The 27755-nt window shown below is 31.1% G+C and overlaps 1 protein-coding gene across 11 annotated transcripts in view; it reads left to right on the top strand.

The window, feature by feature from the left end:
* Nucleotides 1–26585, top strand: part of LOC139490796 (suppressor of lurcher protein 1-like) — a 387332-nt gene extending 360747 nt beyond the window's left edge. For 9 of the 11 annotated variants that reach the window (XM_071277831.1, XM_071277832.1, XM_071277830.1 and 6 more), the window contains 6 exons: nucleotides 10377–10569; nucleotides 10941–11134; nucleotides 12652–12690; nucleotides 19718–19889; nucleotides 22068–22270; nucleotides 23670–26585. In XM_071277831.1, coding sequence (XP_071133932.1) covers nucleotides 10377–10569; nucleotides 10941–11134; nucleotides 12652–12690; nucleotides 19718–19889; nucleotides 22068–22270; nucleotides 23670–23830 — 962 coding nt within the window. In that variant the 3' untranslated portion in view covers nucleotides 23831–26585. Of the gene's footprint in view, nucleotides 1–10376; nucleotides 10570–10940; nucleotides 11135–12651; nucleotides 12691–19028; nucleotides 19189–19717; nucleotides 19890–22067; nucleotides 22271–23669 lie in introns of all 11 variants that reach the window. The other 2 variants (XM_071277834.1, XM_071277840.1) reach the window with 1 other exon arrangement.
* The last annotated feature ends 1170 nt before the right edge of the window (nucleotides 26586–27755 follow it).

Below are 27755 nucleotides of genomic sequence, written 5' to 3' on the forward strand. Positions count from 1 at the left end.
ATCTAGAGAATTATGGGTAATCTCATTGTTTGTACACCAAAATGAAAATAACGTTGCATCATTGGATGAATTTCCATTGTTAAGTACATTTCAAACCAATCTCAACATTTTGGTGTATACTTTTGAAAAAATATCCCAGACTGCATTAGATTCTCAAACGACAATTGATTGAGACTAAGTTTTACCACCTAGATGTTTTTTGGTTTTTTTGCAATTTGGTTTTGATTTTCATTGACAAAATATTACACCCCACATCTACTTTTATGTGCCAAACATTGGGTTATACAACTACATTTGAATTAAGTGGGTTTTTTCTTTCACATCTGCTTCTCCTTTATTAAGAGTTTTCCTTCCCAATAAATGTTTTTTTTCTGATAAAGACAGTTTTAAACAGCATCAAATGTATTTTCACGGCAAATATAGAATTGTTGAGATTAATTATTGACATAACAGAGACATATAAATGTGTTTTGTTTTTACAAAAGAGTTAATTGAGGAATCATGCTCCTTTGATAATATTGACTATTTAGAAAATAATGTTTCTGTTTTGCTGTAAACTACAATGTTATTTGATTTATTCGTCTCAAACCATTCCTTCTGTTTAATGTAAGCAATAGGTTGACATTAATTTTTGCTGTTTTCTATACTTTTTCTGTAATATAACTGACATATTACCATGGATTCTAATGATGAATTGGAGATTTAATGTTATTTTATAAATCTGATAAGTTGGGAAGTTTTTTGTGAGAATGTCATAGTGCCATGCTTAACTAGATTCCTGTCATAAATGTTTTGTATTTTCATCAGAATTTTGATTTCTTGTCTGATTTCAGTCAGAATTAATGTTTCAGAATAGTAATATGAAGCTATTAGTAACTGCCAACCTAATCATGAAGCAGATATTAATTGAAATGGATATTCTGGTGGATAGTTGTCTCATTGGCAATCATACCACATCTCTTTATTTTTATAAAGATGACCATTTCTGATAATTATTAGTCATTATTTCGAGCCAATACATTTGTACATTGTAAATAATTAAGTTAAACAGCTGTGTATTAGTTTTCTGTTATCATTTGTTTTTGAATGCAACATCAATTAAGAATTGAAAAGTTATCCTTGGAATAGCACTTTTTACAATGCATTTAATAGTCTTAATGATTTATATTGTGCACTGTCACAAGGATTGTTTAAGGTGGTACATAATACTACAGGGAGATAACTCAGTAAAAATCAGCTGAACGTTTTAATTGACGTTCTATTGCTAAGGGAATAATAAGCTTCTCAACGATCAAAATTAAGTGTTTGTCAAACGGCTATTTATCCAATGAAATATTTCAGATTAAAGTGTGTGGTTCAAGTTTTTTTTTATTTTAAATTTTTTGTCAAGGGTCAAAGTAAATTTGGTCAAAATGTTATGAAAAGAAAACGAGTCAAATTTATATTAGTCAAGGTATTTGGTACTTTCTTAATTATTTATTTTCAGTATGTACTGATAGACCATCTACATAGGATAAATAGGCAGAGCATTGGTTGCTGACTTAGTGAGACTTTGGACACTAATATTTGTCAACATTGATGTTGTGAATTTTTACCCCACATGTACCTTGATGTGTTGACTCTGATATCAATAACTTAGATTGACAAATGTTGTGGTTCTTTCTATATGCTCTCAGCTTCCTCCAATAAAAACTGTCTACCATGTTATTGCCAACAGGTCTCAAAGTGACATTAAACACCAACAATTAATCAGTACCAGAAATCAATGTAAAAGAATTGTCCTCTTTCAGGAAGGTAGCTGTATCAAGATTTTACTAGTTAGTTGATATGAGGTGTACATGTCTGTCTGGCTGGGCTCATGTTGGCCTTGACCTCATTTTCATGGTTCATTGATTTAATGTTAACTTTTCCTGGTTAAGTCTGTGTCTTAAATGTGCAAATGATCAACTATATTTTGTATCTTTGGTGTATATATATAGGAATGATTGTAAGGTGTACATGTATTTCCAAATTGGTTTATCTGTCCTTGATCTCATTTTCTTGGATCATGTTAAGTTTAACTGATAGTTGTAGTAAAGCTAATATATTTAGGACTATCAACATAATATCAATGGTAAGTAAAAAAAGGGGGAGACATTTCAACGTGTGTACTTTTGTCTAGTTACTTCTCATAACTGCTCTGTACTAAATCAAATCGGGCATTATAGCAGTACACTTCCCAACAAGGAACTTACGTGTATTCATTTGTAAATCTACTATCCGACTTAGCAAGTCATTTTAAAGTTGGTTTCAAGAAAGTCCCTCAAAGCTTGTGCACTCAGTCTCTTGAATACTTAAAAGGTTGAAAAACCATTAAAATCGTCTTAAAAGAGAATGAATAAAGAATATGTCTATCTGGGCATTAGTTCATTGCTGTCCTTGTATTTTGGAATGATCTGTACATATCTCGTGATGGTGTATTTGTATAGTTGTCACAATATATACTTCTATTATAATTTGATATATTTGTAAAGACATAATATTGAATTAGGTGTAGACATTTGTATTGACAACATACAATTCCTATTTAATCTATCTCCGTCACCTTGGTCTTCATCAACACGTACCTCTAAAATGACTGATTAATTCTATCAGTCATGTCTTGTGTTACTTTTACTGACTGATTAATTACGTCAGTCCTGTCTGACATAACTTTTGCCTTGTGTAATGACTGATTAATTGTGTCAGTCCTGTCTGACATAACTTTTACCTTGTTTAATAACTGATTAATTGTGTCAGTCCTGTCTTGTATTACTTTTAATGACTGATTAATTGCATCAGTCCTGTTTTTTCTGAGTTACCAAAAAGAAATATCTGATTAAAGCTTATCTCTGGTGCCTCAAATATATGTCTCTTCTTGCTATTTTCTAAAGTTTTACAAAATTATGGTTTCAGGAGGCTCGAGGGTATAAAAATTTCAGAAAAAATTAAACATTTGTTTTTCATTACAAATTTTATTTATTACCTTTTGTAGTTGTTACTTTATCATATGGTACAAAAAAACATTCAAAACAAATAATTTGTGTTGGCCCCAGATGACTTTTATAATGTAAACATCATTGAAAAAGTTCAATATCTCCCTTTTTGAAATATCTCTTTTAACTCATCGGTGACCTATATTTTTCAATATAATTTCGATATATACTGTACTAAAACTAAATTATTGTAAAATTTAAGCAATTTCTGTAATAAAGTTCTTTTTTTTATTTCGATATTACCTTTATTTCTCCTATTAGTTCAACAGAAAAAAAACACTTTTACAAATATGTATGCTTCTTTCGAAGGCAGATTGTGAGCGCAAATGAACGGTGACCCCCTTTTTTATTTTATTTTTCTATTAACTATAAGATAAAGTTCATTTATAGAAAAATATAGAGAAATCCTATATAAATGATTTAGACCCGCGAACCCCCTTAAGAAGGCAAGGCAAAGGTTTGTGTTTATGCAAAACATGGTAACCACAACCATATGTGTGCCTGTACCAAGTCAGACTTACTAGACAATGTGTTCCTGGCATCAGTTTTTCTGGGGGGTTGTCAGGTTGGTTCGGAGGGGTTTGATGTTGTTGGTTGGTGTGGTCTGTGAAATTTACCAGTATTTTAAGAGATTCTTGGTTTCCTTTTTATATTCCAATGAATTAACAAAGATATGGTTTGGACATCTATAAAGTGAATACAGTCCATTAAAAACCACTTCCTTTAGTTATAATTATAAAATGGTTTACTGTTTACATGTCCCTAGAGAACCTGTGTCTTGCATGCTGAAGACAGTAAACACTGAATTTACATTTACACCCATTACCAAGAAATCTATTGTACTTTATCAAACATACTTTACTGTAGTCTATATAAGTCATGTTATACTGACATTCAGACAATGCTTTAATTTAGTCTGAATTACCAGACTTTACTTCTTGACTAATTCCTGTTCCTCAATCCTCTGTTCATGGTATAAGTAATTATATCTCAAAACAATGTTTGACATTTTACAAGAAGGCTGTCTTATTTTGATATTTTACCTTAATTTAAAAATGGTTTTCTGTTTATATAGTTACTAGTATTTGCTTTTTTCAAACTAAGTTTTGCATTTACTTTTTCGTTTTTTTCTCAGAAAATCTGTGTTTGAAACTATTTTTTTTATTATACCCCACATAATTTTGCATCAGGTATAACGTTTTTGACCCATCTGTCTATCTGTCCTTCCGTTGGTCTTTCAGTCCTCTTCTTGTCGTCACAACTACTCTGAAACCACAGTACAGAATTTCATGAAATGTTATAGATAATACATACTATTTAGATGTGCATATCAACAGGAAATTATGATTCAATTTTTTTCTAGGACTTATGTCCCTTTGAACTTATTGGCCTCAATATACTTCTGCAACAGTTTGTCATCCTAACTCCTCTGAAACCACACAACAGAAGTTCACAAACTTTGTAGATAATAAAGACATGCTGGGTACTATGTAAATGTGCATATCGATACAAATTATAATTTAGTTTTTATTTAGGAGTTATGCCCCTTTGAACTTCTTGGCCTCAATACACTTAAGTCTGTTAGTCCTGTTCTTTTTTGTTTGTCCAGTGACAATATGGAGGCAGGGTTATGTGAGCAAGCTCCCAAAGGTTCTTTAAATGCATAAAACAGCTTTCTTTTTTGTGATTCTCCATTTGTATCGTTTTTTTTGAAAATGGCAAATATTTTCCTAAAAGTGGCATTTAGCTGTAAAATTAATGATCACCAACTTGACTTATATCCTAATATTTTATTGAAAACATACTTAAACTTAGATCTAAATTACAAAAAAAACTAAAAGAAACAATTAACAATGCATAGACTCAGTATAAATGTCAGCATTTTGTCTGTATCAAAATAGACTACTGATGCCATATTATTAACCATTGAGAATACCTCCGAAGACTGCAAATGTTAAGTCATTCAACCATATATAAACATCAACATAGATATAAATAGACTGATAAGCACATTGAGTTGTGTAATAATGATTTTTCCAGGTCTGTTTGATTTTATGTCATAAATTAAGAAAAAATTAAATGATGGTTTTACCTGGATATGAATGATTTCTTGTGGTACGAAACAGTCAAAGAAATGTATTCATGGTGTGTTCTTTGTTTCAATTTTCAATATTGAAATTTCTTAATTTTTAATAACTGCATGAATGCTATTATGGCATGCATAAGTTATCAAGAGAGGGTTATATGAAAACCGGTTTTATTATTCACTTGCAAGTCAGTAATACATTTGAGATGTTCTCAATCTTATTTTGACCAAATTGAACCAAACTGAATAGGGAAATAGAGAAGTTCATTATTTTGCTTTCTTGACTGTTTTTGGCTTAATGGTAGCTTATGTCCCTTTAATTTGAATTTTCCAGTACATTCTCAGCATCAGGTACTCAAGATCTCAAAAAATGTTGCCCTAGCTCTTAAAAGAGCATCCGTTTTATTTTTTTATTAAGTTTCCCAGCCAATGTTCCTAGATGCGTCTTACCAGTCTACAGTGTAATGTTTATAATGAATTAAATATTTGTATAATATACATGTGGGTTTGTAAACAAAATACATAAGCTTATAGCATGACTATAAGTTTAAGGACATCTTAAATTCATCAAAGAAATGCTTATTGTTTTTATGGCACACAAATTGCTTCTGCAGTTAGTGTAGAATGACTACACAGATAATTGAAGACTATTTATCTTATTTTGGCTGATTCTGTCCAAAAGATTTAATGATTTTTGTCAGTTTTAACCATGATCATATTATGGGAAATAATATTGAGTCAGAACTATAAATTGTTTCCTTAGATTTCCTTTTCATCCCAAGATATCACTTTGAAGATGAAACGGTACAAATTGAATCAAGACTGAACCATGTGTCGACAGTAGACATCTTTCATTTCCAGTGATAATAAAAAATCATCCTGTTTTCTCGGAGATGAGATTGAAAATATAATTTGCTGAGCGATTGCTACTGATTACAGAATTTCTCCATTATAAGTGACTTCATGACACAATTTGTTGTTTCAACTGGTTCAATTACAGTTGCATTGTGGGAACGGCTTTGTGCTGTTAAATTTTGAATTAAAGTTGCAGACGCTGTTATAGAATTGTGGAGACAGACATTATGTTAGCAACAATATTGTTTATGATTTTGAGTTTGGGATTTTATATCCAAAGTATTTCTACACAGACAACAGGTATTATGACATTTATTTAAGCTCTCAATTAACTGAAATGGGTAATTTATTTTCAAGACAGATTTGTAATTTAGATAAATGATGTATAACCAAATGCTAACGAAAGTGAAAAATGTCTGCTTTTATTATTTGCTTTCTCGATATGTCTGAGGGTAATTTCAGCAGAAAACATAATTGGACACATTGACATTAAAGCGATTGCCTATTGTTTTTGTTATATCTGTTTGATATAGATTACTATTTAAGTTGAAGAAAATGTTCTTGCAAATTTGTCTTCTGATTAAGACGACTTGTTACTAATTTTTTAAGATTTTAAATGTTGAATTTTTTTTTCTTAAATGCTGATTATGAAGAGTACAATGGCTATTTGTAAAACTGTCTAGTATTTTTGATATCCTTGGAAGTTCATTTCATTGATTTCGCTCACCTGGCTTAAAGCTATATATTGTTAGTGTGAACAATTGCCATAAATTTATCCCCTGTCTATTAATAGTAAACTTTAAAAAAAAATACAATTAAACCCAAGGAATATGTTATATTTTTTAGCTCACCTGGCCTAAAAGGCCAAGTGAGCTTTTCTCATCACTTGGCGTCCGGCGTCCGGCGTCCGGCGTCCGTCGTCGTCGTTAACTTTTACAAAAATCTTCTCCTCTGAAACTACTGGGCCAAATTAAACCAAACTTGGCCACAATCATCATTGGGGTATCTAGTTTAAAAAATGTGTCCGGTGACACGGCCAACCATCCAAGATGGCCGCCATGGCTAAAAATAGAACATAGGGGTAAAATGCAGTTTTTGGCTTATAACTCAAAAACCAAAGCATTTAGAGCAAATCTGACATGGGGTAGAATTGTTAAATAGGTGAAGATCTATCTGCCCTGGAATTTTCAGATGAATCCGATAACCCGTTGTTGGGTTGCTGCCCCTGAATTAGTAATTTTAAGAAAATTTTGCTGTTTTTGGTTATTATCTTGAATATTATTATAGATAGAGATAAACAGTAAACAGCAATAATGTTCAGCAAAGTTAGATTTACAAATAAGTCAACATGACTGAAATGGTCAGTTGACCCCTTTAGGAGTTATTGCCCTTTATAGTCAATTTTTAACCATTTTTCGTAAATCTTAGTAATATTTTACAAAAATCTTCTCCTCTGAAACTACTCGGCCAAATTAATCCAAACTTGGCCACAATCATCTTTTAGATTAGTAGTTTGAAAATTTATCAGTTGACTTTTGTTGGAGTAATGAGAAATCTTTATATATATCTAGTTTCAAATTTATTCCATGCTTGAGTTTGACCCCAATTAGGTGATGCACTGAACATAGAAGTTGATATTGCCTTTAAGGCATCTGTGTACTAGTGGACACATTCTTGTTGGTAAATAAGGTAAGTTCTAAGTGAATTCGTTCTATGAATTCAGAGCACAAGATTTGTGTTGACATACTCCAATGGACTTGGCCAGTATTAGTTTTAGGGAAGACCTCTTAAAAATACAAGTTTAATAAATATCCTTCATGTGAGCAATTTTTATGTCCCATTTATGGACATCATGTTTTCTGGTCTGTGCGTCTGTTCGTCCCTTCATTCATCCGTCTGTCCGACCATCTGTCCTGCTATAGGTAGCTTTTGATGAAGGTGAAGTCCTATCAACTTGAAACTTAGTACACATGTTCCCTATGATATGATATTACCAATTTTAATGCCAAATTAGAGTTTTAACCCCAATTACACAGTCCACTGAACATAGAAGTTGATATTGCCTTTAGGGCATCTGTGTACTATGGACACATTCTTGTTGGTAAATAAGGTAAGTTCTAAGTGAATTTGTTCTATGAATTCAGAGCACAAGATTTGTGTTGACATACTCTAATGGACTTGGCTAAGTATTAGTTTATAGGGAAGACCTCTTGGAAATTGGAGGAATTTTGTAAGTTTAATGAGTATCCTTCATGTGGGCAATTTTTCTTGAGTTTTTCATGTAAATTTGGTAACTAGATAGCGATTTGATAATGAATACCCTCAATGAAGGGTAGTGATTTGATAGTGAATACCCTCAATGAAGGGTAGTGATTTGATAGTGAATACCCTCAATGAAGGGTAAGTTTTGCATTTTGAGAATAAATAACCTCTTTAAAGTTATTTATAAGGAATGCAAGTTGGGAATCATTTTTGCTTTTTATGGCCCCGCAATGAAGTCGGTGCCATATAGTTTTACCCTTGTCCGAAATTCCGTCATTCCGCAACAAACCATTATACAGAGTTTTTTTCTAAACGCCTTCAGATATTGGGCTGATTTTAGGTATGTAAGTTAATCAAGATGAGTGACAGATCAAGTTTAAGTTTTGTTCTGCTCAGCTAATTTTTGCCGAAATTACAGGCTATGGACTTTAATAAATTGTTGAAAATCACAGTTATACACACTGTTTTTCTATACACGTCCAAATTTTGAGCTGATTTTTGATATGTGAGACTACCATCATGTTTGTGTCCACAAAAAAAAACTCCACATGTGTTATAGAAATTGCAGATTTTTCAACTTTTTGAGACAGGGCCATTCATGTCGCTTTGACACATCTAGTTTTATGAAGTTTTATCTTCCTACTTCTTTCTTACTTTTTTTCCTGCTAGGGCACACCTGGTATTCTGCTTTGTATGCAACATACAGTTTGCTGTATGATAAACTTAATGACACAAAATATCTCTGTTTTTAATCACATCTGAAGAAATGACATATTGGATATTATAGTTGTGAACTGTGGCTTTTATGTCATGTAGACACATTTTACCATTCCTCTGCTGATATCACACAAACTTTCACATTAAACTAAGCTTTTAAGTGTCATGACTAAAGTATTTGCATGAAATGTACAATTCTTTACTGATACCAAGTGCCACATGAGCATTATCAGATTTCTCATACTTTTTGTGACATATACATATTGAAAAACTCGGTTAATTGAATTTTTCTTTTTTTATGGTTTCCGGGGAAATTGGTATTGTTTGTAGTGTATAAAAATGCAGATGGTTTTTCCTTAATCACATTGTGTTTCATTTAAGTGTGTTTTAACTGTTACTGAAATTAGAAGTGGTTTTTGTTTTATTATTCATTGCCAAATATATAAGTGATTATATATCTTTCCAAATTTAAGTATGTAAGAAATTTTGGACATTTTTTCAATTATTTTTGTGAGAGTAGGCATAAAAGGTTAGGGATTGAAGTTTTTAGTGATATATTTGTAAAGAGTTTTGTTGTAAAGTAGTTAATGTTCCATATAATTGTCTCACACATTCTGGTGATGAATTAGACTCAGACATGGTAATAAATCTTACTTTATTGTAACTTGTCAGTAATGACTGCTCGTAGCCAGGCCTTAAAGTTAAATTATCCCGTCCAACATAGAATCAAGTATTGACGGTACATAGACGATTAATTTCCATGTCCGACACAGGATGGATTCTTGACCAATGAAATTGCAGTTTGGTGTAGAAACTGGTGGTTATTTAGTGAAAGGTTATGGAACTGTTTTTGAAAGACGATCTATAAACAGTGAAAATATTGAACACATAATTATTAGTTTTAAGAGATAAAGACACAAGATTTAAAGAATAAATGTCTTTTATCTATTAAGGTTTATAACAAATTAACCATTTGAAGAATTATAATTATATGATAAAAAAGAATATTTTCAAATTTACACATTGTTTAAGCATGAGTAAATAATGATGATCGATGAATTGAATATATAGACATGTTTGTATTGTGCAGGCTCATAAGGAAATTATAGTTCACAAAAAGATATGCCACTCTTTTCAAACAAATTATTCTGACTAAAGAAGCAGCAATTGCCAATTTTAAAATTTGTAGAATGGGTATTGAACCCATGACCTTTAGACTCAATTCTTGATATGAGCATGTGGATGACCCTCTAATTTTTTTTCATGAATAAATGATTGCAAGTGTTACAATCTGACCTGAAGTATTTGCCACTGGATGTTTGATAGTCAATCAGACAATCAAAAACACACCAAAAGTAAAGTCCAGTTTATATATGTAACTGTCATTGATATAAATTTTGTAAGTGAGAAATAAGTTGCTTAATTTTCCTTTTTTCTTCCAGCATTTAACTGTAATCAGTATATAGAGAGTAAGACAAAACATGGGATAATTACGAGTCAGAATCATCCAGCTTCATACCCAGCATCTACAAGATGTACCTATATATTTAATGGAACAGCCGAAGAAAGAATACAAATAAAGTTCACAAGGATGGATCTATTTTTTGATGGAGGAAATCCAAATGAACCATATGAGTAAGTTGTAAGGGGAGATAAGTCATTGACATTTTATGACAAAAATGCAGTTGATTTACACATTTCAAGTATTTATCTGGATTTATTGATAATGCTTTAGAAAACATTAATTTGACATAAATTTTTAATTTTCTTACTTCTTGAAAACTACTATGAAAAATATTAAGTTTTTGTTGGTAGGTCACTGTTTGAGAAATACAAAAATATGAAAAAATATGGTCATATGAAATAAAGAACCTGCTAAAAAAAGGAAGCGTTTGGTAACTATGATATGGACTCATTTTAAATATGCATGTTTTTGAAGTAATCATATTAAAGATTAAAGCTAATTCAAATCATAAAAATACAATTTATTTTATTTATTTTTCTAGTTGTGACGGCCAAGACTCCATAAAAATTTATATAAAAATTGACAATGATGAAAAAGAATTAGATTATACCTGTGGGAAAAAGATTCCAAAAATGTTTATGTCAAACATTCCCTGGATGAAGGTTGTATTTGAGAGTGGGAGCAGAACACAACATTCTAATACAGGGTTTGCATTCGAGTATAAATTTTTAACAAGTAAGTTTAGTAATAAATCAAATGGAAGTTAAAAATAAGTAAAATCTTGTTTTGCTTATCCAATAAGCTGTGCAGTAAGCCAAACATTCATAGTCACAATAGGCCAAACATTTATCATATCAATGTTCCAAAACATGTATCATACCTTTATAAGCCAAAATATCCATCAAACCTTTAGGTCAAAACTTCAATCATACCAATAGGTCAAAACATCCATCATTCCAATTCAAATAGGTAAAAAATTCATCATAACAATTCAAATTGGTCAAGTCATCCATATTTGTTAACCAATTTATTGCTTCCAAACATTTTGAATTGCTTATGGTTTCTCTTCGCTGCTACAGAGTGGAGAAATTTAGCTATAATGCAAATTTCAATTTTATTATAACAAATTCATATTTTAAAGTTATAAAATTTAATTTCCTACGAAACCTTGACAAACTAAGCTGACTGAATAAAAGCTTAAAAAGTTATGTAATGTCTCAAAAAATATTATGCAGTCATCCTCACACACCAGTTGGTGTAAACTTTATCCAAGTCTTCGCATGTCAGAATACAATTGGTTCCAGTATTTGACATGAAAATTGCACTTTTAGCTCCTAACATGGCAGTAATTGAATTCTAGATTGATGGTGTAACAACTGGAGTCTTTATTATAAAGAATGTTTTACGAATAAGTTTCACAGAAAAGAAGAATGTTATTTGTGATTAAGTGTATATTTATTAGAATTTGTTAAATTTGATGAAATGCATTTTACAGCAAATAAAACTAAACTTTGTAAATTATGCTATTACTGCATGATATATTATTACACAATTCCTACATCTTTTATCTTGATGTGACATAATCTCTGAAAAAGTGAAAATTTGAAGGAAATTATAATTGTTAAATTCTGCAATCGTCCTTTGTGTATTTTGTGTAACCATGAAAACTTGACACTGTGAAATTATTGGATTTGTTGGGCTGGTAGAAGTTTTGTGCTTTTATTGACTATTAAAATCTCAAATTTTGAAAAACCCAACATAATGTTATTGCATTTCTATGGTTTGTTTTCTGTATAAAGTTGGAAAAAAAAATTACAAACCAATAAACCAAATGTTTTCCTTAACATATGAAATGCTACACACGCATAGAGAAACTCATTTCATAACATTTCGTCAATAACAGATTAAGTTATGGATAAAGAAATACAGAAATACATTTGTTTTATATGATGTCATAAATTTAACTCATTACTTTTTTTTTCTCACAATTCTAAAGCTTATAAACAAACTAACTTCTGTACTGAGATTTCTGGATTGTCCTAAGAAATAAAAGTAAACTTCTGTATCAATTTGTCTCTGGTGGATTGTTGTCTCGTTGGCAATCATACTACACTTTCTTACTTTTATATTGAAAAAAAACTTCATTTAAGCTAATATTCTGTAAATATATTTAGGTTGTGTTGTAAGGTTGCTGTTTCATTGATATTTGCCAATTTTTGTTATTCATACCAAGAATTATTTTGTATTTCCAGATTATGGCATAACTACAGGAGAACAGGATAACAGAAAAGGTAAAAGTCACAAATTTATGTCAATTTCTGATACATGAAAAGAAAAACAGGAACCTGATAGTTTCAATAAATACATCAATTTTGACTAAGCATTTCTATCAAATTAAAAGAAGGGCTAAAGATAATAGAGGGACAGTCAAACTTATAGATTGAAAAATAAACTGACAATGCCATGGCTAAAAAAGACAATAGAAGCAGACAAATAATAGTACACAATACTCAACATAGAAAACTAAAGAATCTCACCACAAAACAGGGGTAAATATAGCCTTATAAAGTTAAATGACAACCCATATCTCACAAGTTAATTTCTAGTCCCATTGTTTTCATACTTTTTATGAATAGCCTTTTGATTGTGATATCCACTTTGTCAGAAATAGGCTGATCTTGATTTGGCCAACACAATAAAGATATCCGAAAACATTCTAAAGAAATCCAAGCTCAGTAATATAAATTGTAAGTCTCAGACTCGTGTATAACTTGAAGAAAAATCACTGAACATATTAGTAAGAAAGGATACAATGTTTACTGTACATATTCAGTCTACTACAAATTCAATCAATTAGTACACAATTACACTTCTGCCTTGTACACAAACATTACTCTAGTGAACAGAAGCTTAACTGACTAGAGCACAACCATTACAGCCTTGAACAAAAACACAATGGATTTAAACAGAAGCATAGTTGACTAGAACTAAAAACTACTGCCTAAGAACACAAATTTTACTAATTAGAACACAAAGATTACAACATAGAAAACAAACGTTACTTCAAACACAACTGATTGGAACACAAAGATTACAACATAGAAAACAAACATTACTTCAAACACAACTGATTAGAACACAAATATTTAGCATAGAACACAAACACAACAGAATAGTATGAAACACAATAAATAAAACAGTTCAACACAAACAATTTATACTACAACTAAATGCATCCAACTAGATAATAAGCACAACAAACTAGATCATAAGCACAACAAACCAGATCATAAGCACAACAAACTAGATCATAAGAACAACAAACCAGATCATAAGCACAACAAACTAGATCATAAGCACAACAGACTTTAACACAACAAACTAAAACATCTGTCAACGTATATTTGTTCTGCCTAACAGAAGTTCCAATGGAAACTTTGTTATAAACAATGTCATAATATCTATTCCTGTTGGAACAAATATTCTATACTATTTATTCCGTAAGGAACATATGCTGTAATATTTATTCCTGTGGAAATAATATTCCAGAATATTTTTTTCTTTTGGAACTTATATTATGAAGAAACTTATATTCTGTGACAGCACAATGGACTAGAATACAAACACAAATTATTAAAACACACAACACACAAAAGACAATGCACAAATATAACAATCTGAAAACACCTGCATGACCATCTGAATCCAACAAAATGGACTAGAACTCCTACACAACAGATATGAATACAAAACACAACAGACTAGAACTCCTACACAACAGATATGAACATAAAACACAACAGACTAGAACTTATACACAACAGATATGAACATAAAACACAACAGACTAGAACCTATACACAACAGATATGAACATAAAACACAACAGACTAGAACCTATACACAACAGATATGAACATAAAACACAACAGATATGAACACAAAACACAGCAGACTAGAACTCCTACACAACAGATATGAACACAAAACACAACAGACTAGAACTCATACACAACAGATACGCACATAAAACACAACAGACTAAAACTCCTACACAACAGATATGAACACAAAACACAACAGACTAGAACTCATACACAACAGATACGCACATAAAACACAACAGACTAAAACTCCTACACAACAGATATGAACATAAAACACAACAGACTAGAACTTATACACAACAGATATGAACATAAAACACAACAGACTAGAACCTATACACAACAGATATGAACATAAAACACAACAGACATGAATACAAAACACAGCAGACTATAACTCCTACACAACAGATATGAACACAAAACACAGCAGACTAGAACTCCTACACAACAGATATGAACACAAAACACAACAGACTAGAACTCATACACAACAGATACGCACATAAAACACAACAGACTAAAACTCATACACAACAGATATGAATACAAAACACAACAGACATGAATACAAAACACAACAGACTATAACTCATACTCAACAGATATGAAAACAAAAAACAACAGACTAGAACTCATACATAACAGATATGAACACAAAACACAACAGACTAGAACCTATACACAACAGATATGAATACAAAACACAGCAGACTAGAACTTATACACAACAGATATGCACATAAAACACAACAGACTAGAACTCCTACACAACAGATATGCACATAAAACACAACAGACTAGAACTCATACACAATAGATATGAATACAAAACACAACAGACTAGAACTCCTACACAACAGATATGAATACAAAACACAGCAGACTAGAACTCCTACACAACAGATATGAACACAAAACACAACAGACTAGAACTTATACACAACATATATGAACATAAAACACAACAGACTAGAACTCCTACACAACAGATATGAACACAAAACACAACAGACTAGAACTCATACATAACAGATATGAACACAAAACACAACAGACTAGAACTCATACACAACAGACATGAATACAAAACACAGCAGACTATAACTCATACTCAACAGATATGAACACAAAACACAACAGACTAGAACTCATACATAACAGATATGAACACAAAACACAACAGACTAGAACCTATACACAACAGATATGAATACAAAACACAGCAGACTAGAACTTATACACAGCAGATATGAACATAAAACACAACAGACTAGAACTCCTACACAACAGATATGAACACAAAACACAGCAGACTAGAACTCCTACACAACAGATATGCACATAAAACACAACAGACTAGAACTCATACATAACAGATATGAACACAAAACACAACAGACTAGAACTCCTACACAACAGATATGAACACAAAACACAACAGACTAGAACTCCTACACAACAGATATGAACACAAAACACAACAGATATGAACACAAAACACAACAGACTAGAACTCATACACAACAGATATGCACATAAAACACAACAGACTAGAACTCATACACAACAGATATGAATACAAAACACAACAGACTAGAACTTATACACAACAGATATGAACATAAAACACAACAGACTAGAACTCCTACACAACAGATATGAACACAAAACACAACAGACTAGAACTTATACACAACAAACTAGAACTCCTACACAACAAATATTAACACAAAACACAACAGACTAGAACTCATACACAACAGATATGAACACAAAACACAACAGACATGAATACAAAACACAGCAGACTATAACTCATACTCAACAGATATGAAAACAAAAAACAACAGACTAGAACTCATACATAACAGATATGAACACAAAACACAACAGACTAGAACCTATACACAACAGATATGAATACAAAACACAGCAGACTAAAACTTATACACAACAGATATGCACATAAAACACAACAGACTAGAACTCATACACAACAGATATGAACACAAAACACAACAGACTAGAACTCATACACAGCAGATATGAACACAAAACACAACAGACTAGAACTCATACACAACAGATATGCACATAAAACACAACAGACTAGAACTCATACACAACAGATATGAACACAAAACACAACAGACTAGAACTTATACACAACAGATATGAACACAAAACACAACAGACTAGAACTCCTACACAACAGATATGAACACAAAACACAACAGACTAGAACTTATACACAACAGATATGAACACAAAACACAACAGACTAGAACTCCTACACAACAGATATGAACAAAAAACACAACAGACTAGAACTTATACACAACAGATATGAACATAAAACACAACAGACTAGAACTCCTACACAACAGATATGAACACAAAACACAACAGACTAGAACTTATACACAACAGACTAGAACTCCTACACAACAAATATTAACACAAAACACAACAGACTAGAACTCATACACAACAGATATGAACACAAAACACAACAGACATGAATACAAAACACAGCAGACTATAACTCATACTCAACAGATATGAAAACAAAAAACAACAGACTAGAACTCATACATAACAGATATGAACACAAAACACAACAGACTAGAACCTATACACAACAGATATGAATACAAAACACAGCAGACTAAAACTTATACACAACAGATATGCACATAAAACACAACAGACTAGAACTCATACACAACAGATATGAACACAAAACACAACAGACTAGAACTTATACACAGCAGATATGAACACAAAACACAACAGACTAGAACTCATACACAACAGATATGCACATAAAACACAACAGACTAGAACTCCTACACAACAGATATGAACACAAAACACAACAGACTAGAACTTATACACAACAGATATGAACACAAAACACAACAGACTAGAACTCCTACACAACAGATATGAACACAAAACACAACAGACTAGAACTCATACACAACAGATATGCACATAAAACACAACAGACTAGAACTCCTACACAACAGATATGCACACAAAACACAACAGACTAGAACTCCTACACAACAGATATGAACACAAAACACAACAGACTAGAACTTATACACAACAGATATGCACATAAAACACAACAGACTAGAACTCCTACACAACAGATATGAACACAAAACACAACAGACTAGAACTCCTACACAACAGATATGAACACAAAACACAACAGACTAGAACTCCTACACAACAGATATGAACACAAAACACAACAGACTAGAACTCCTACACAACAGACTAGAACTCCTACACAACAGATATGAACACAAAACACAACAGACTAGAACTCATACACAACAGATATGAACATAAAACACAACAGACTAGAACTCATACACAACAGATATGCACATAAAACACAACAGACTAGAACTCCTACACAACAGATATGAACACAAAACACAACAGACTAGAACTCATACACAACAGATATGCACATAAAACACAACAGACTAGAACTCCTACACAACAGATATGCACACAAAACACAACAGACTAGAACTCCTACACAACAGATATGAACACAAAACACAACAGACTAGAACTTATACACAACATATATGCACATAAAACACAACAGACTAGAACTCCTACACAACAGATATGAACACAAAACACAACAGACTAGAACTCCTACACAACAGATATGAACACAAAACACAACAGACTAGAACTCCTACACAACAGATATGAACACAAAACACAACAGACTAGAACTCATACACAACAGATATGAACACAAAACACAACAGACTAGAACTCCTACACAACAGATATGAACATAAAACACAACAAACTAGAACTCCTACACAACAGATATGAACATAAAACACAACAGACTAGAACTCCTACACAACAGATATGAACATAAAACACAACAGACTAGAACTCCTACACAACAGACATGAACATAAAACACAACAGACTAGAACTCCTACACAACAGATATGAACATAAAACACAACAGACTAGAACTTCTACACAACAGATATGAACATAAAACACAACAGACTAGAACTCCTACACAACAGACATGAACATAAAACACAACAGACTAGAACTCCTACACAACAGACTAGAACTCCTACACAACAGATATGAACACAAAACACAACAGACTAGAACTCCTACACAACAGATATGAACATAAAACACAACAGACTAGAACTCATACACAACAGATTTGAATACAAAACACAACAGACTAGAACTTATACACAACAGATATGAATACAAAACACAACAGACTAGAACTCCTACACAACAGATATGCACACAAAACACAACAGACTAGAACTCATACACAACAGATATGAATACAAAACACAACAGACTAGAACTCCTATACAACAGACTAGAACTCCTACACAACAGACTAGAACGCTAATACAATATGATTGAACATCAACCTAATGATCTAAAACACAAACTCAGTGGATATTTATCCTAACACAATAGGCTTAAACTCCAAAACTATTAATAGTAGGAGTTCCACAACAAATGTTTGGTGCCTATACTTTAATATAATACCAGTAAATGTGTTAGTTATAAAATGCAGAAAATTAATAGAATTATTGAGAAAAAAACAGCAGAAATATTGAAATGATGTTTAGCTGTGTGTTTTATTCATTCCTCTCAATTTTGTTTTTATATTAATAATTCATGTACTGCTGTATTATTTGTAGAGTGTCGGTTTACATACAACAGTAACAGGTCACTGAGTGGATATTTTACTTCACCAAACTTCCCTGGATATTACCCACGTTTTACAGAATGTCATTATAAATTCATTGGGCAAAATCATAAAGTTAGAATAAAGTTTGTTGAATATGAGTTGGGATCAAGGTACTCCACACACAAATTTCTTATCATGTTGTTGCCTGGTTACCTAGATGTACACTTATCAGCAGATCAAGTATTCAGGGGAGATAATCATCAATTTTAAAATTCCTCAAAACAAAGAAGAAAAACATGCTCAAAAAATCATTTTCGTATACAAATAATTGTTTCCAATATATCCAGTTTAATTGCAATGTGTTGAATAGTCTTGTGACTATTTAGAAAGAATACAGTTTTGTTTTTCTTTGAGGAGAAAACCAATTTAATAACATGTTCAAAAGTGAGATTTTTCCGTGAGACCTTTAGGAATTTTCCTTCAGAATTTGATCTGCTGAATGTCATTTTTATAGTTACAATTTTTGTGTGTAAAATACAAGCTGTTTCTATTTTGCATCTTATTTGGTTCAATTGCTACCTCAAATAATGAAGGATTGCAATTTGAAACATTTTTTTCTGTAAATTCCACATTTTTGCACGCAGAAATTTTGTATTTGTAACTTTTACACATCCACTTGTATTTTGTTTTTGGTTTCAGTATGCAAGTTCATTTATAAAAGTGATGTTAAAAAGAGCGGGTATTTTGTCTCGCCAAATTATCCTGGATTTTACCCAAAGAATACAGAATGTCAGTACACATTTTTCGGGAGAAATAGTGAAGTAGTAAGAATTCAGTTTAAGGAATTTGAGGTGGATGGCATTACACCAAGGTAAACAAAGGTTAAAGATCAAGATCTGTAGAAAAAAATGTGTATCAACCTTTCAATGAAAAATGTTAATTTGGTCTCAATATAAACAGTGGTGAAAAAAAAATATTAATTGAAAATATAAAAAAATAGTTCTAGAGATTACAGTTGATTTTTTCAAGAAGTAAAGCAGGTAAGATAAGGCTTTACTAAAGCCACTTTAGCAATTTAATTTCTCTGTTTACTATTTCAAGGTAATATGCCAGATTACACATTATACTGAGCACTTTTATACAAATTTTGCATGTTTTATTTAAAATTTGAAATTTTTAGAATATATGTGTCTAACCTTCCTACACATTATTTCACTTGTCTAGCACAATTTTATAAATTCTATTACAACACACAAGAATTGCATGATAAGTTTTAATACCATCTTAAATAGAAGAGATGCATGATCTTTGGATTGATATCATATTATGTAAAACAAATATATACCATGTTTTCATGATTTATTGATAAAAATGAGAATAGCAATGGGAATATGTCAAAGAGACAATAAGCTGACCAAAGGGCAGACAACCATGTAGTTTAGAACCTAAGATATCACAATAAAAGTAGAAACCTGCTTCAAAGTGTTTTCACAAAAATAAATAGATTTTGGTTGATTTTTGTATGGGTTTTTGTTACTTTAATATGGTTTTAATTTTTATTTATCAAACAATTATTTTCATGTATCAATCAGTAATTTTGGGTCTTTCCTTTGGCTGTTGAATGATAAAGAGTATTTTTAATTTGTTTTTCTGTCTTTAAGTATGGATTTCATATAAGTGATTTCCCTCTTTTACATATTGCTTCTTCAACATGAAGTTTGAAAAGGAACTGTGCACTTGTTTTGTCCTAACATTACTTAACCCTAACTGATTGTAACAGAAGGATGAACTCCTTTTTGCTCACCTGGCCCAAAGGGAAATATTAGCTTTTCTTCTCACTTGGCATCTGTTGTCCATTTTAACTTTTAGAAAAATGTTCTCTAAATCTCTCCTGCCTATTTGAACCAGACTTTATCAAACTCTTTTTCAGTATCTGGGTTTTAAAATATATCTGATTATTCTATGTGTATGGCAACGATGCTAAAAATAGTAAATAGGCTTAAAACACAAGAATCATAATCATGTTATCAGCCATTCTAACATGACGTCCTTCAAACGCCCGTACAGACCCGTGGTAAAATATGAATATATTGCCAGGGCTGTTCCGATTGTACTCCCACATCATATGCTTTTTATTAAATGAGCTTCCCGACGTCATAGAACAATGACGTCAGAATATAAGCATTGTACAGGAAAAACATACTTGTGAAAATGAAAATCATCAGAACAAGGAAACGATGCTAAAATGTGCTATATTAGACATTTTTGTATACATATGAGACATATAAGTACAATAATCATTTAGATTTATCCAAAACTTATCTAAATATGTTATTATAAATACGTTAAGCATCATCATTTATTCAGTTTGCTCCATTATTTTACGTCAATTTAAAAGTGCGTTTATTTATGAGAACAGAAAATAATGCTTTCACCTAGAACGCTTCGATTCAAAACAATTGCCGTATTTGTCCTATTAGAATCGAAATAATTCATTGGGGCTTGAATATATCTTGATTTTACCAGGGGTTGTCCCGTAATGTCGATATTTTACCCCTCGCTATCGCTCGGGGTAAAATATTTGTCATAAAGGGCCACCATATGGTAAAATTACGATATATTCAAGTCCCCATGTATTATTTCTTAATTATAGATTATAAACATGTGAAGTGGTAGAAATGTTCAAATTTTTTAGGATTCGGTGGGTACAGGGGAACCTCAAATTTAAATGTTCAACGAATGACAAATTTTCTAAAGGAATGTATGGAGTTTTAGATATTTAAAAATAAAATGGGTGAACTATGTAAGATTCTTCTGAACTTTTGCACACAATTTATATTCAAATATCTTTACTCTTTTGTATAGGTCAAACACTTGAAAGTTTAATTATTGTATGCTCAATGTTGAAGGCTGTACTTTGACCTATAATTATTAACTTTTATACATTGTGACTTGGATAAAGAGTTGTCTCATTTTTGACAATTTTTTATACTTTGTGAAGGGATGTACAATTAATTTTCAGTAAAATCTAGTTTGATATTTTTAACAGGTGTGAGCCTAAAGATCGAGTAGATTTTGTAGATTTCTCCAACTTTGACGGTGGAGCTCAGGACAAGAAAATGAAAAAATTTTGTGGTCAAATGACTGAAAAAATGAGAGAGCCTATACAATCAGATCTTGAATTTTTTAGAGTAACATTCAAATCTAACAGTATGTATGAAGGAAAAGGATTCAATGCCACATATGAGTTTGGTGAGTTTTAGTAAATTATAGCTTTGGGGACCACTTCAATAATTAACTGATAAGTGGTGGCGCTTGAGTTCTGTTACCCCACCCTTTTCATATAATTTAGATATTTAAATATGTATACCTTTTCATATATATTGCATAGGTAAAATGTTACCTTTTCCCATATTGTTTGGGTTACATGTGGGGTGCAATGTAAAAGTTGACTACCAAAGCGTCAAAAGAGAGAAACACAGCTGGGAAAACCAAAAAAGTTAACAGACTAAGAAGTTATGGGAACTTTTTTGACCTTATCATATATTTCAAATAGTTTTCCCAACATATTAACAACAACAACAATACTTTATTTTAAGAGTATTACACAGTTAGCTATATAACTAATCTTCCCCGAGGCCCTCATCATGAAAATCAAACAAAAACCAAACATATACATTGCATACATCAGTATAAAAAGTCAATTATGATAATAAGGTTCAATACAACTTGATAAGATGTTATGAAAAAATTAAAATTATGACTTAATCAGTTTTCAATATTATTTATACAGCTAGGTTGATTTCAATAATTGATCTGTTATTTTGTATTTCATTGAAAGAATTAATATTCAAATATTTTGAAATGGTGACCTATTCCTGCAGCACGTCCTATGACTTTGTACATAGGAAGTCGACACCAGAGTTATTGTCAGTTAAAACATAGAATCACAAGAAAAACATTACTAAATCTATGAAATTCAATAAATTATAAAACATACTTATAGGTGATTGAACCATCTGACAGTATATACATGCAACTTTAGAGGCAATCTAAAGACCATAAGTGAGAAAAAAGGGTCAATACCATGGCAAAATAGAAAAAAAAGGTCATTACCATGGCAAAATAGAAATAAAAGGTCAATACCATGGCAAATTAGAACCAAAGGTCATTACCATGGCAAATTAGAAACAAAAGGTCATTACCATGGCAAAATAGAAAAAAAAAGTCATTACCATAGCAAAATAGAGGTGAAAAAAAGGGTCAATACCATGGCAAAATAGAAAAAAAAGGTCATTTAATGGCAAAATAGAGGTGAAAAAAAGGGTCAATACCATGCCAAAATAGAAAAAAAAGGTCAATACAATGGCAAATTAGAAACAAAAGGTCATTACCATGGCAAAATAGAAAAAAAAGGGTTAATACCATGCCAAAATATAGGTGAAAAAGGGTCATTCCATGCCAAAATAGAAAAAAAGGGTCAATACCATGGCAAATTAGAAACAAAAGGTCATTACCATGGCAAAATAGAAAAAAAAAACATTAGTGGCAAAAAACAAAACAAGCAAGGAACAATTATTTAATTCACCAGTCTCTTCCAAAACTTTGTTTATATTATGATGATCTTAAATAAAAACTTTTATATTTTCAGTTATAAATGAAGAAACAACGTTTTCCTCACCTCCAAAGAGTTTGGTCGGGAATACTGCTAATACAATGCATACGTCATACATAGACAACAAATGTTACTGTATAATATTTTATTTAGTATTAACATTGACTATACAATTTTTGACTGTCTGCACTTTATGATAAAAAGTTGATATCCTTGAATCTGTGATAAAAATATAAGTTGATAACGAATTTGAAAAAATTATTGAAGGAAAAATGTAAAAATGATCTTTGGTCTATTTATAACTTTCTACATATACTAGAATATTGAAGCTTTTTGTATGTTTAAGGATGTTTGCTCCTCTACTTTTTGAATTTTTGCAAGATTTTCGGAATCCTCCGGTTTTACCCATGTATCGACATTTTAAAAAATTGCCCACTAACCCCTACTTTTCTTTTCATATTTTTATTAGATATTATTGGAAAAGCCATATTTTAAAATCTTATTAAATCCTTGTTATTTTTTCATAGTTTTTTAAACAAAAAAGGTGCCAATGTTAAGTGAAAGAAAAATCTAGAGAGAATTATTTCCCACCAAATTTTCAACGGCTTATATCTCGAAAACAAGCACACGGACCCTCCGTTTTTTTCTGCTTTTTTAGTTTCTTTATTTATATACTTTCAATTTATAACAGTCTTTTAAAAAGCTTGTTATTTTTAAACAGAGTAGCGAACATCCTTAAACAAATTTTAAAGAAAACAAATTCTGCCTTACTTTAGTATGCACCCATAGAAAGCAACATCTATATTGCAATTGAATATACTCAAATTGCACACCATCTCTAAAACTGATTAATCAGTATGAATACATGTATTACTCAATCATAATGAGCTGCGTCGGATAGTAATCAACCTTATGCAAATAACTATCCTTGCGTATGTTTACCTATTTCAGGTGGATTAGATCTCTACCGAAAGTGATCGAAAGTCTGTAACTGTTTGAAAATTGAATTGTTAAATAAAGATTTCTACAAAACAATCCAGAATTCATCTTTCAATTTATATTTGAATTTTCCAAAATTGTTCAAAGGCTTATACATGTACATGCATACATGCACTTGCTTAAGGACGATTTCTATCTGATGAAGCTCATGTTTGTAGTAATTATTTCTGGCTTTTTATTTATAATTTCTGAATGACGTGTGCTTTTCAGGTCATTTCTAACCTAACAAGAATTTTTTTTTTGATTTTCAATGTATAAAACAACGTTTCCACAAAACCAAAAAATCCCAAAATTAAGAAGTTATACACTTATATTTCATACATTTTTATTGGGTGTTGTAAACTTTTGCCCTTGAAACTTTTGGAATGTAATGCAATTTTCTATTAATTTATTCCTCAAATGAAATAATTAAAATTCTTTATCAAAGACATCATTAGAATTAAAGCTTAGAATTTTTAGTATAATTTTTTTTTTTTTACATGAAAGTTGTGAACTAATGAGTACATGTACATGTATATCTGGGTTTTTTTTAGTTGCCTTCTGAAGGAAAGATATTTTTATAAATCAGATGGTGTTTATTATAGATTTTACAGTTTCCAGTGTGCAAATATTATTTGAAAACTAATTAAAGTTCTAGAATATTGATAGTGTGTAGAAATGAAGTCGTGCTTGTATCTTACTGGCTTTGACATTTGGCTTTTGTCTGAAAAATCCCTCAGCATGTGTTACATTATTTTTATCTAAATAAAACTAAGGTTTCTTTCTATTTTTGTCACTTTATGCTTCTGATTTTGTTGTCAGAAATTAAAGTATGAGTTCATGTTTTATTGAATTATAAGTAAAAAAAGTATTGTTTGGAAATATGATATGCAATTCTTATTTCAAATGACTAATAGCAAACAAAAATTATTCTAGAAAATACCAGTTCTGCCTTGTTTTGGGTAGATAGAAATAGAAATATTTATTCTTTATATCAAACGTAAATGCACATATCTTTAATATTTCTCTAGCCAATGCACTTAAACACATCACACCCTTGTATCAGAACAATGAAATTAATTTGCATGTATAGTCTTTTCATGGAAAGAAGGGACAATTAAATTTATTGTGTTGATACCATGAAATGAAGCAGGTAACTTATTTCAATGTATAACATAGCATACCATGCGCTGTTGAGGAATAAGAAACGATTAAAAAGATCAAAATTACATGAACAATTACACCTTGCTCTATTGTTAATGTCACCTAAAGCTTTATATGTATTATAAAGTTCCAGGTAGACTCTTGTGGATAGTTCTCTCATTGGCAATCATACCTCATCTTCTTTTTTATTTTAACACATGCAAACAATTACCTAGCTTTCAGTAAGTAAGTTTATGTAAGGTTTATACTGCACTACAGAGTTTATCATATCTTCTATGCAAATTTAGTTTAATGCTGTAGCTATGTAAATAGAGTCTGCAATTATCCATTCTAGTTACATAAATCATGTGTATATTTAATCATAGAATGATATTTGTTATTGAATGAATGTGCAACATCTCACTGTTAAAAAAAGTAGAATAATTTAACACATTTCTATATAGACTTTACAGCAAAGATTTTTTTAGAATTATCTTTGTGCAATATTAGTGCAAGTATTTGTTTAATAATGAGTTTGAACCTATTCAAAAATTGCTTTAGCAAAATATCCAAGGTCAATTATTGACCTTAGCTATTGCATATTTTTCTACCAATTAAACTTGAGGCTACTTAATTATATGTATTTGTAATAGGAAATGGAAATGAGCTCATCAAAAAGAATGACCTGTTGTGTTAGTTAATGGTGTTATATTTTATTTCTAGTCAAACTGTATGTATGTTATATATATGAAAGAAACCATTATGTATATAATCAGATTTAATCTATCTTTTTCATACATTTGATCATTAAAGAACAAATACTGAGGATAATTTTCTATGCCTTTACTTTTAATACCCATGGTTGAACCCCCATAAAATAATTAGGATCAGACCAACTTGTTTCTTATGTGGATAGCTTCAAATGTTGGACAGTATATTGCTATCTTATCAGTTGTGTCGTTTAGTGGTCAATGTATTGGTGAGGCTATACTGTTTATTGTTTGTCTTGTGAAAGCAAGATCGTTTCTATGCATAAGATCATTATATAAGCATTACACTAGCATTTATTGGTTTTGCATTTTATAAGTAGTAGAACATGTACATAAGGCTATAATCTACCAAACTGTTGAAAAGAGGTGAAGATCTTAAAGAATTATTCAAAACTCACATGTTGAAAAGAAGCTGACAACACCATGGCAAAAAATGATAAATGAGGTAAAGACCAACAAAAGTGTACTAAACAATACATAGAAGCGAAAGACTGTGATACATTAACCCCATAAAAAGATACAGGACAATCGCAGGTGCTTCTTAATGTTTAGCAAATTCTGATCCACGTGTGGAACCAATCGGGTTGCTTATGTGAGGTGCAAATCGGATATAAGTATCAGCAGGAGATGTCACAATCAAGGAAAAGCGGACTGGATAGTGGTTACATTTGAATCTTAAACATGCTTATCTGTGACATAGATATATAATTTGAGTTAATGCGTTCAACATTCTTCAAAGTTTGAATTATTTGAAACATATGATTAAGGTTCATCATAAGGAATTGAAAAATATGGCCGTGTTTACACCTCCAAAATTACTATGAGTACAGACAAACTGGTGATCACTGGTACATCCAGGAAAGTTTTAAGGCATGGCAGGAACTAGATATATAAAAGTTATATGATGTCTACGTTTCAGAAAATTAAAAACTTACCTGGATTTTGATGTTCATTTTTGTCCAGTCTGCAGAAGATAGCAAAATAAACAAACACCCGAGTTTCATTTGATACGGTCCACTCAGATACACAGTTTAAACCTGTTAAATAACCTATTGTTTACAGGTGTCTATTGTCCATTTTAATTAATACTACTCACAACATTGATAATATGAGGGGAGCTTCTCAATCGTTTTCACTACTTAGTTAATTTTTGCACCTTCTGCAGGAACGAAAAAAAATGGATAGCAAAATCTAGAAAAGTTTATAATTTTCTGAAACATAAAATGCATTT

Source organism: Mytilus edulis, chromosome 10 (assembly GCF_963676685.1).
Source record: "Mytilus edulis chromosome 10, xbMytEdul2.2, whole genome shotgun sequence".
Lineage (NCBI taxonomy): Eukaryota > Metazoa > Mollusca > Bivalvia > Mytilida > Mytilidae > Mytilus > Mytilus edulis.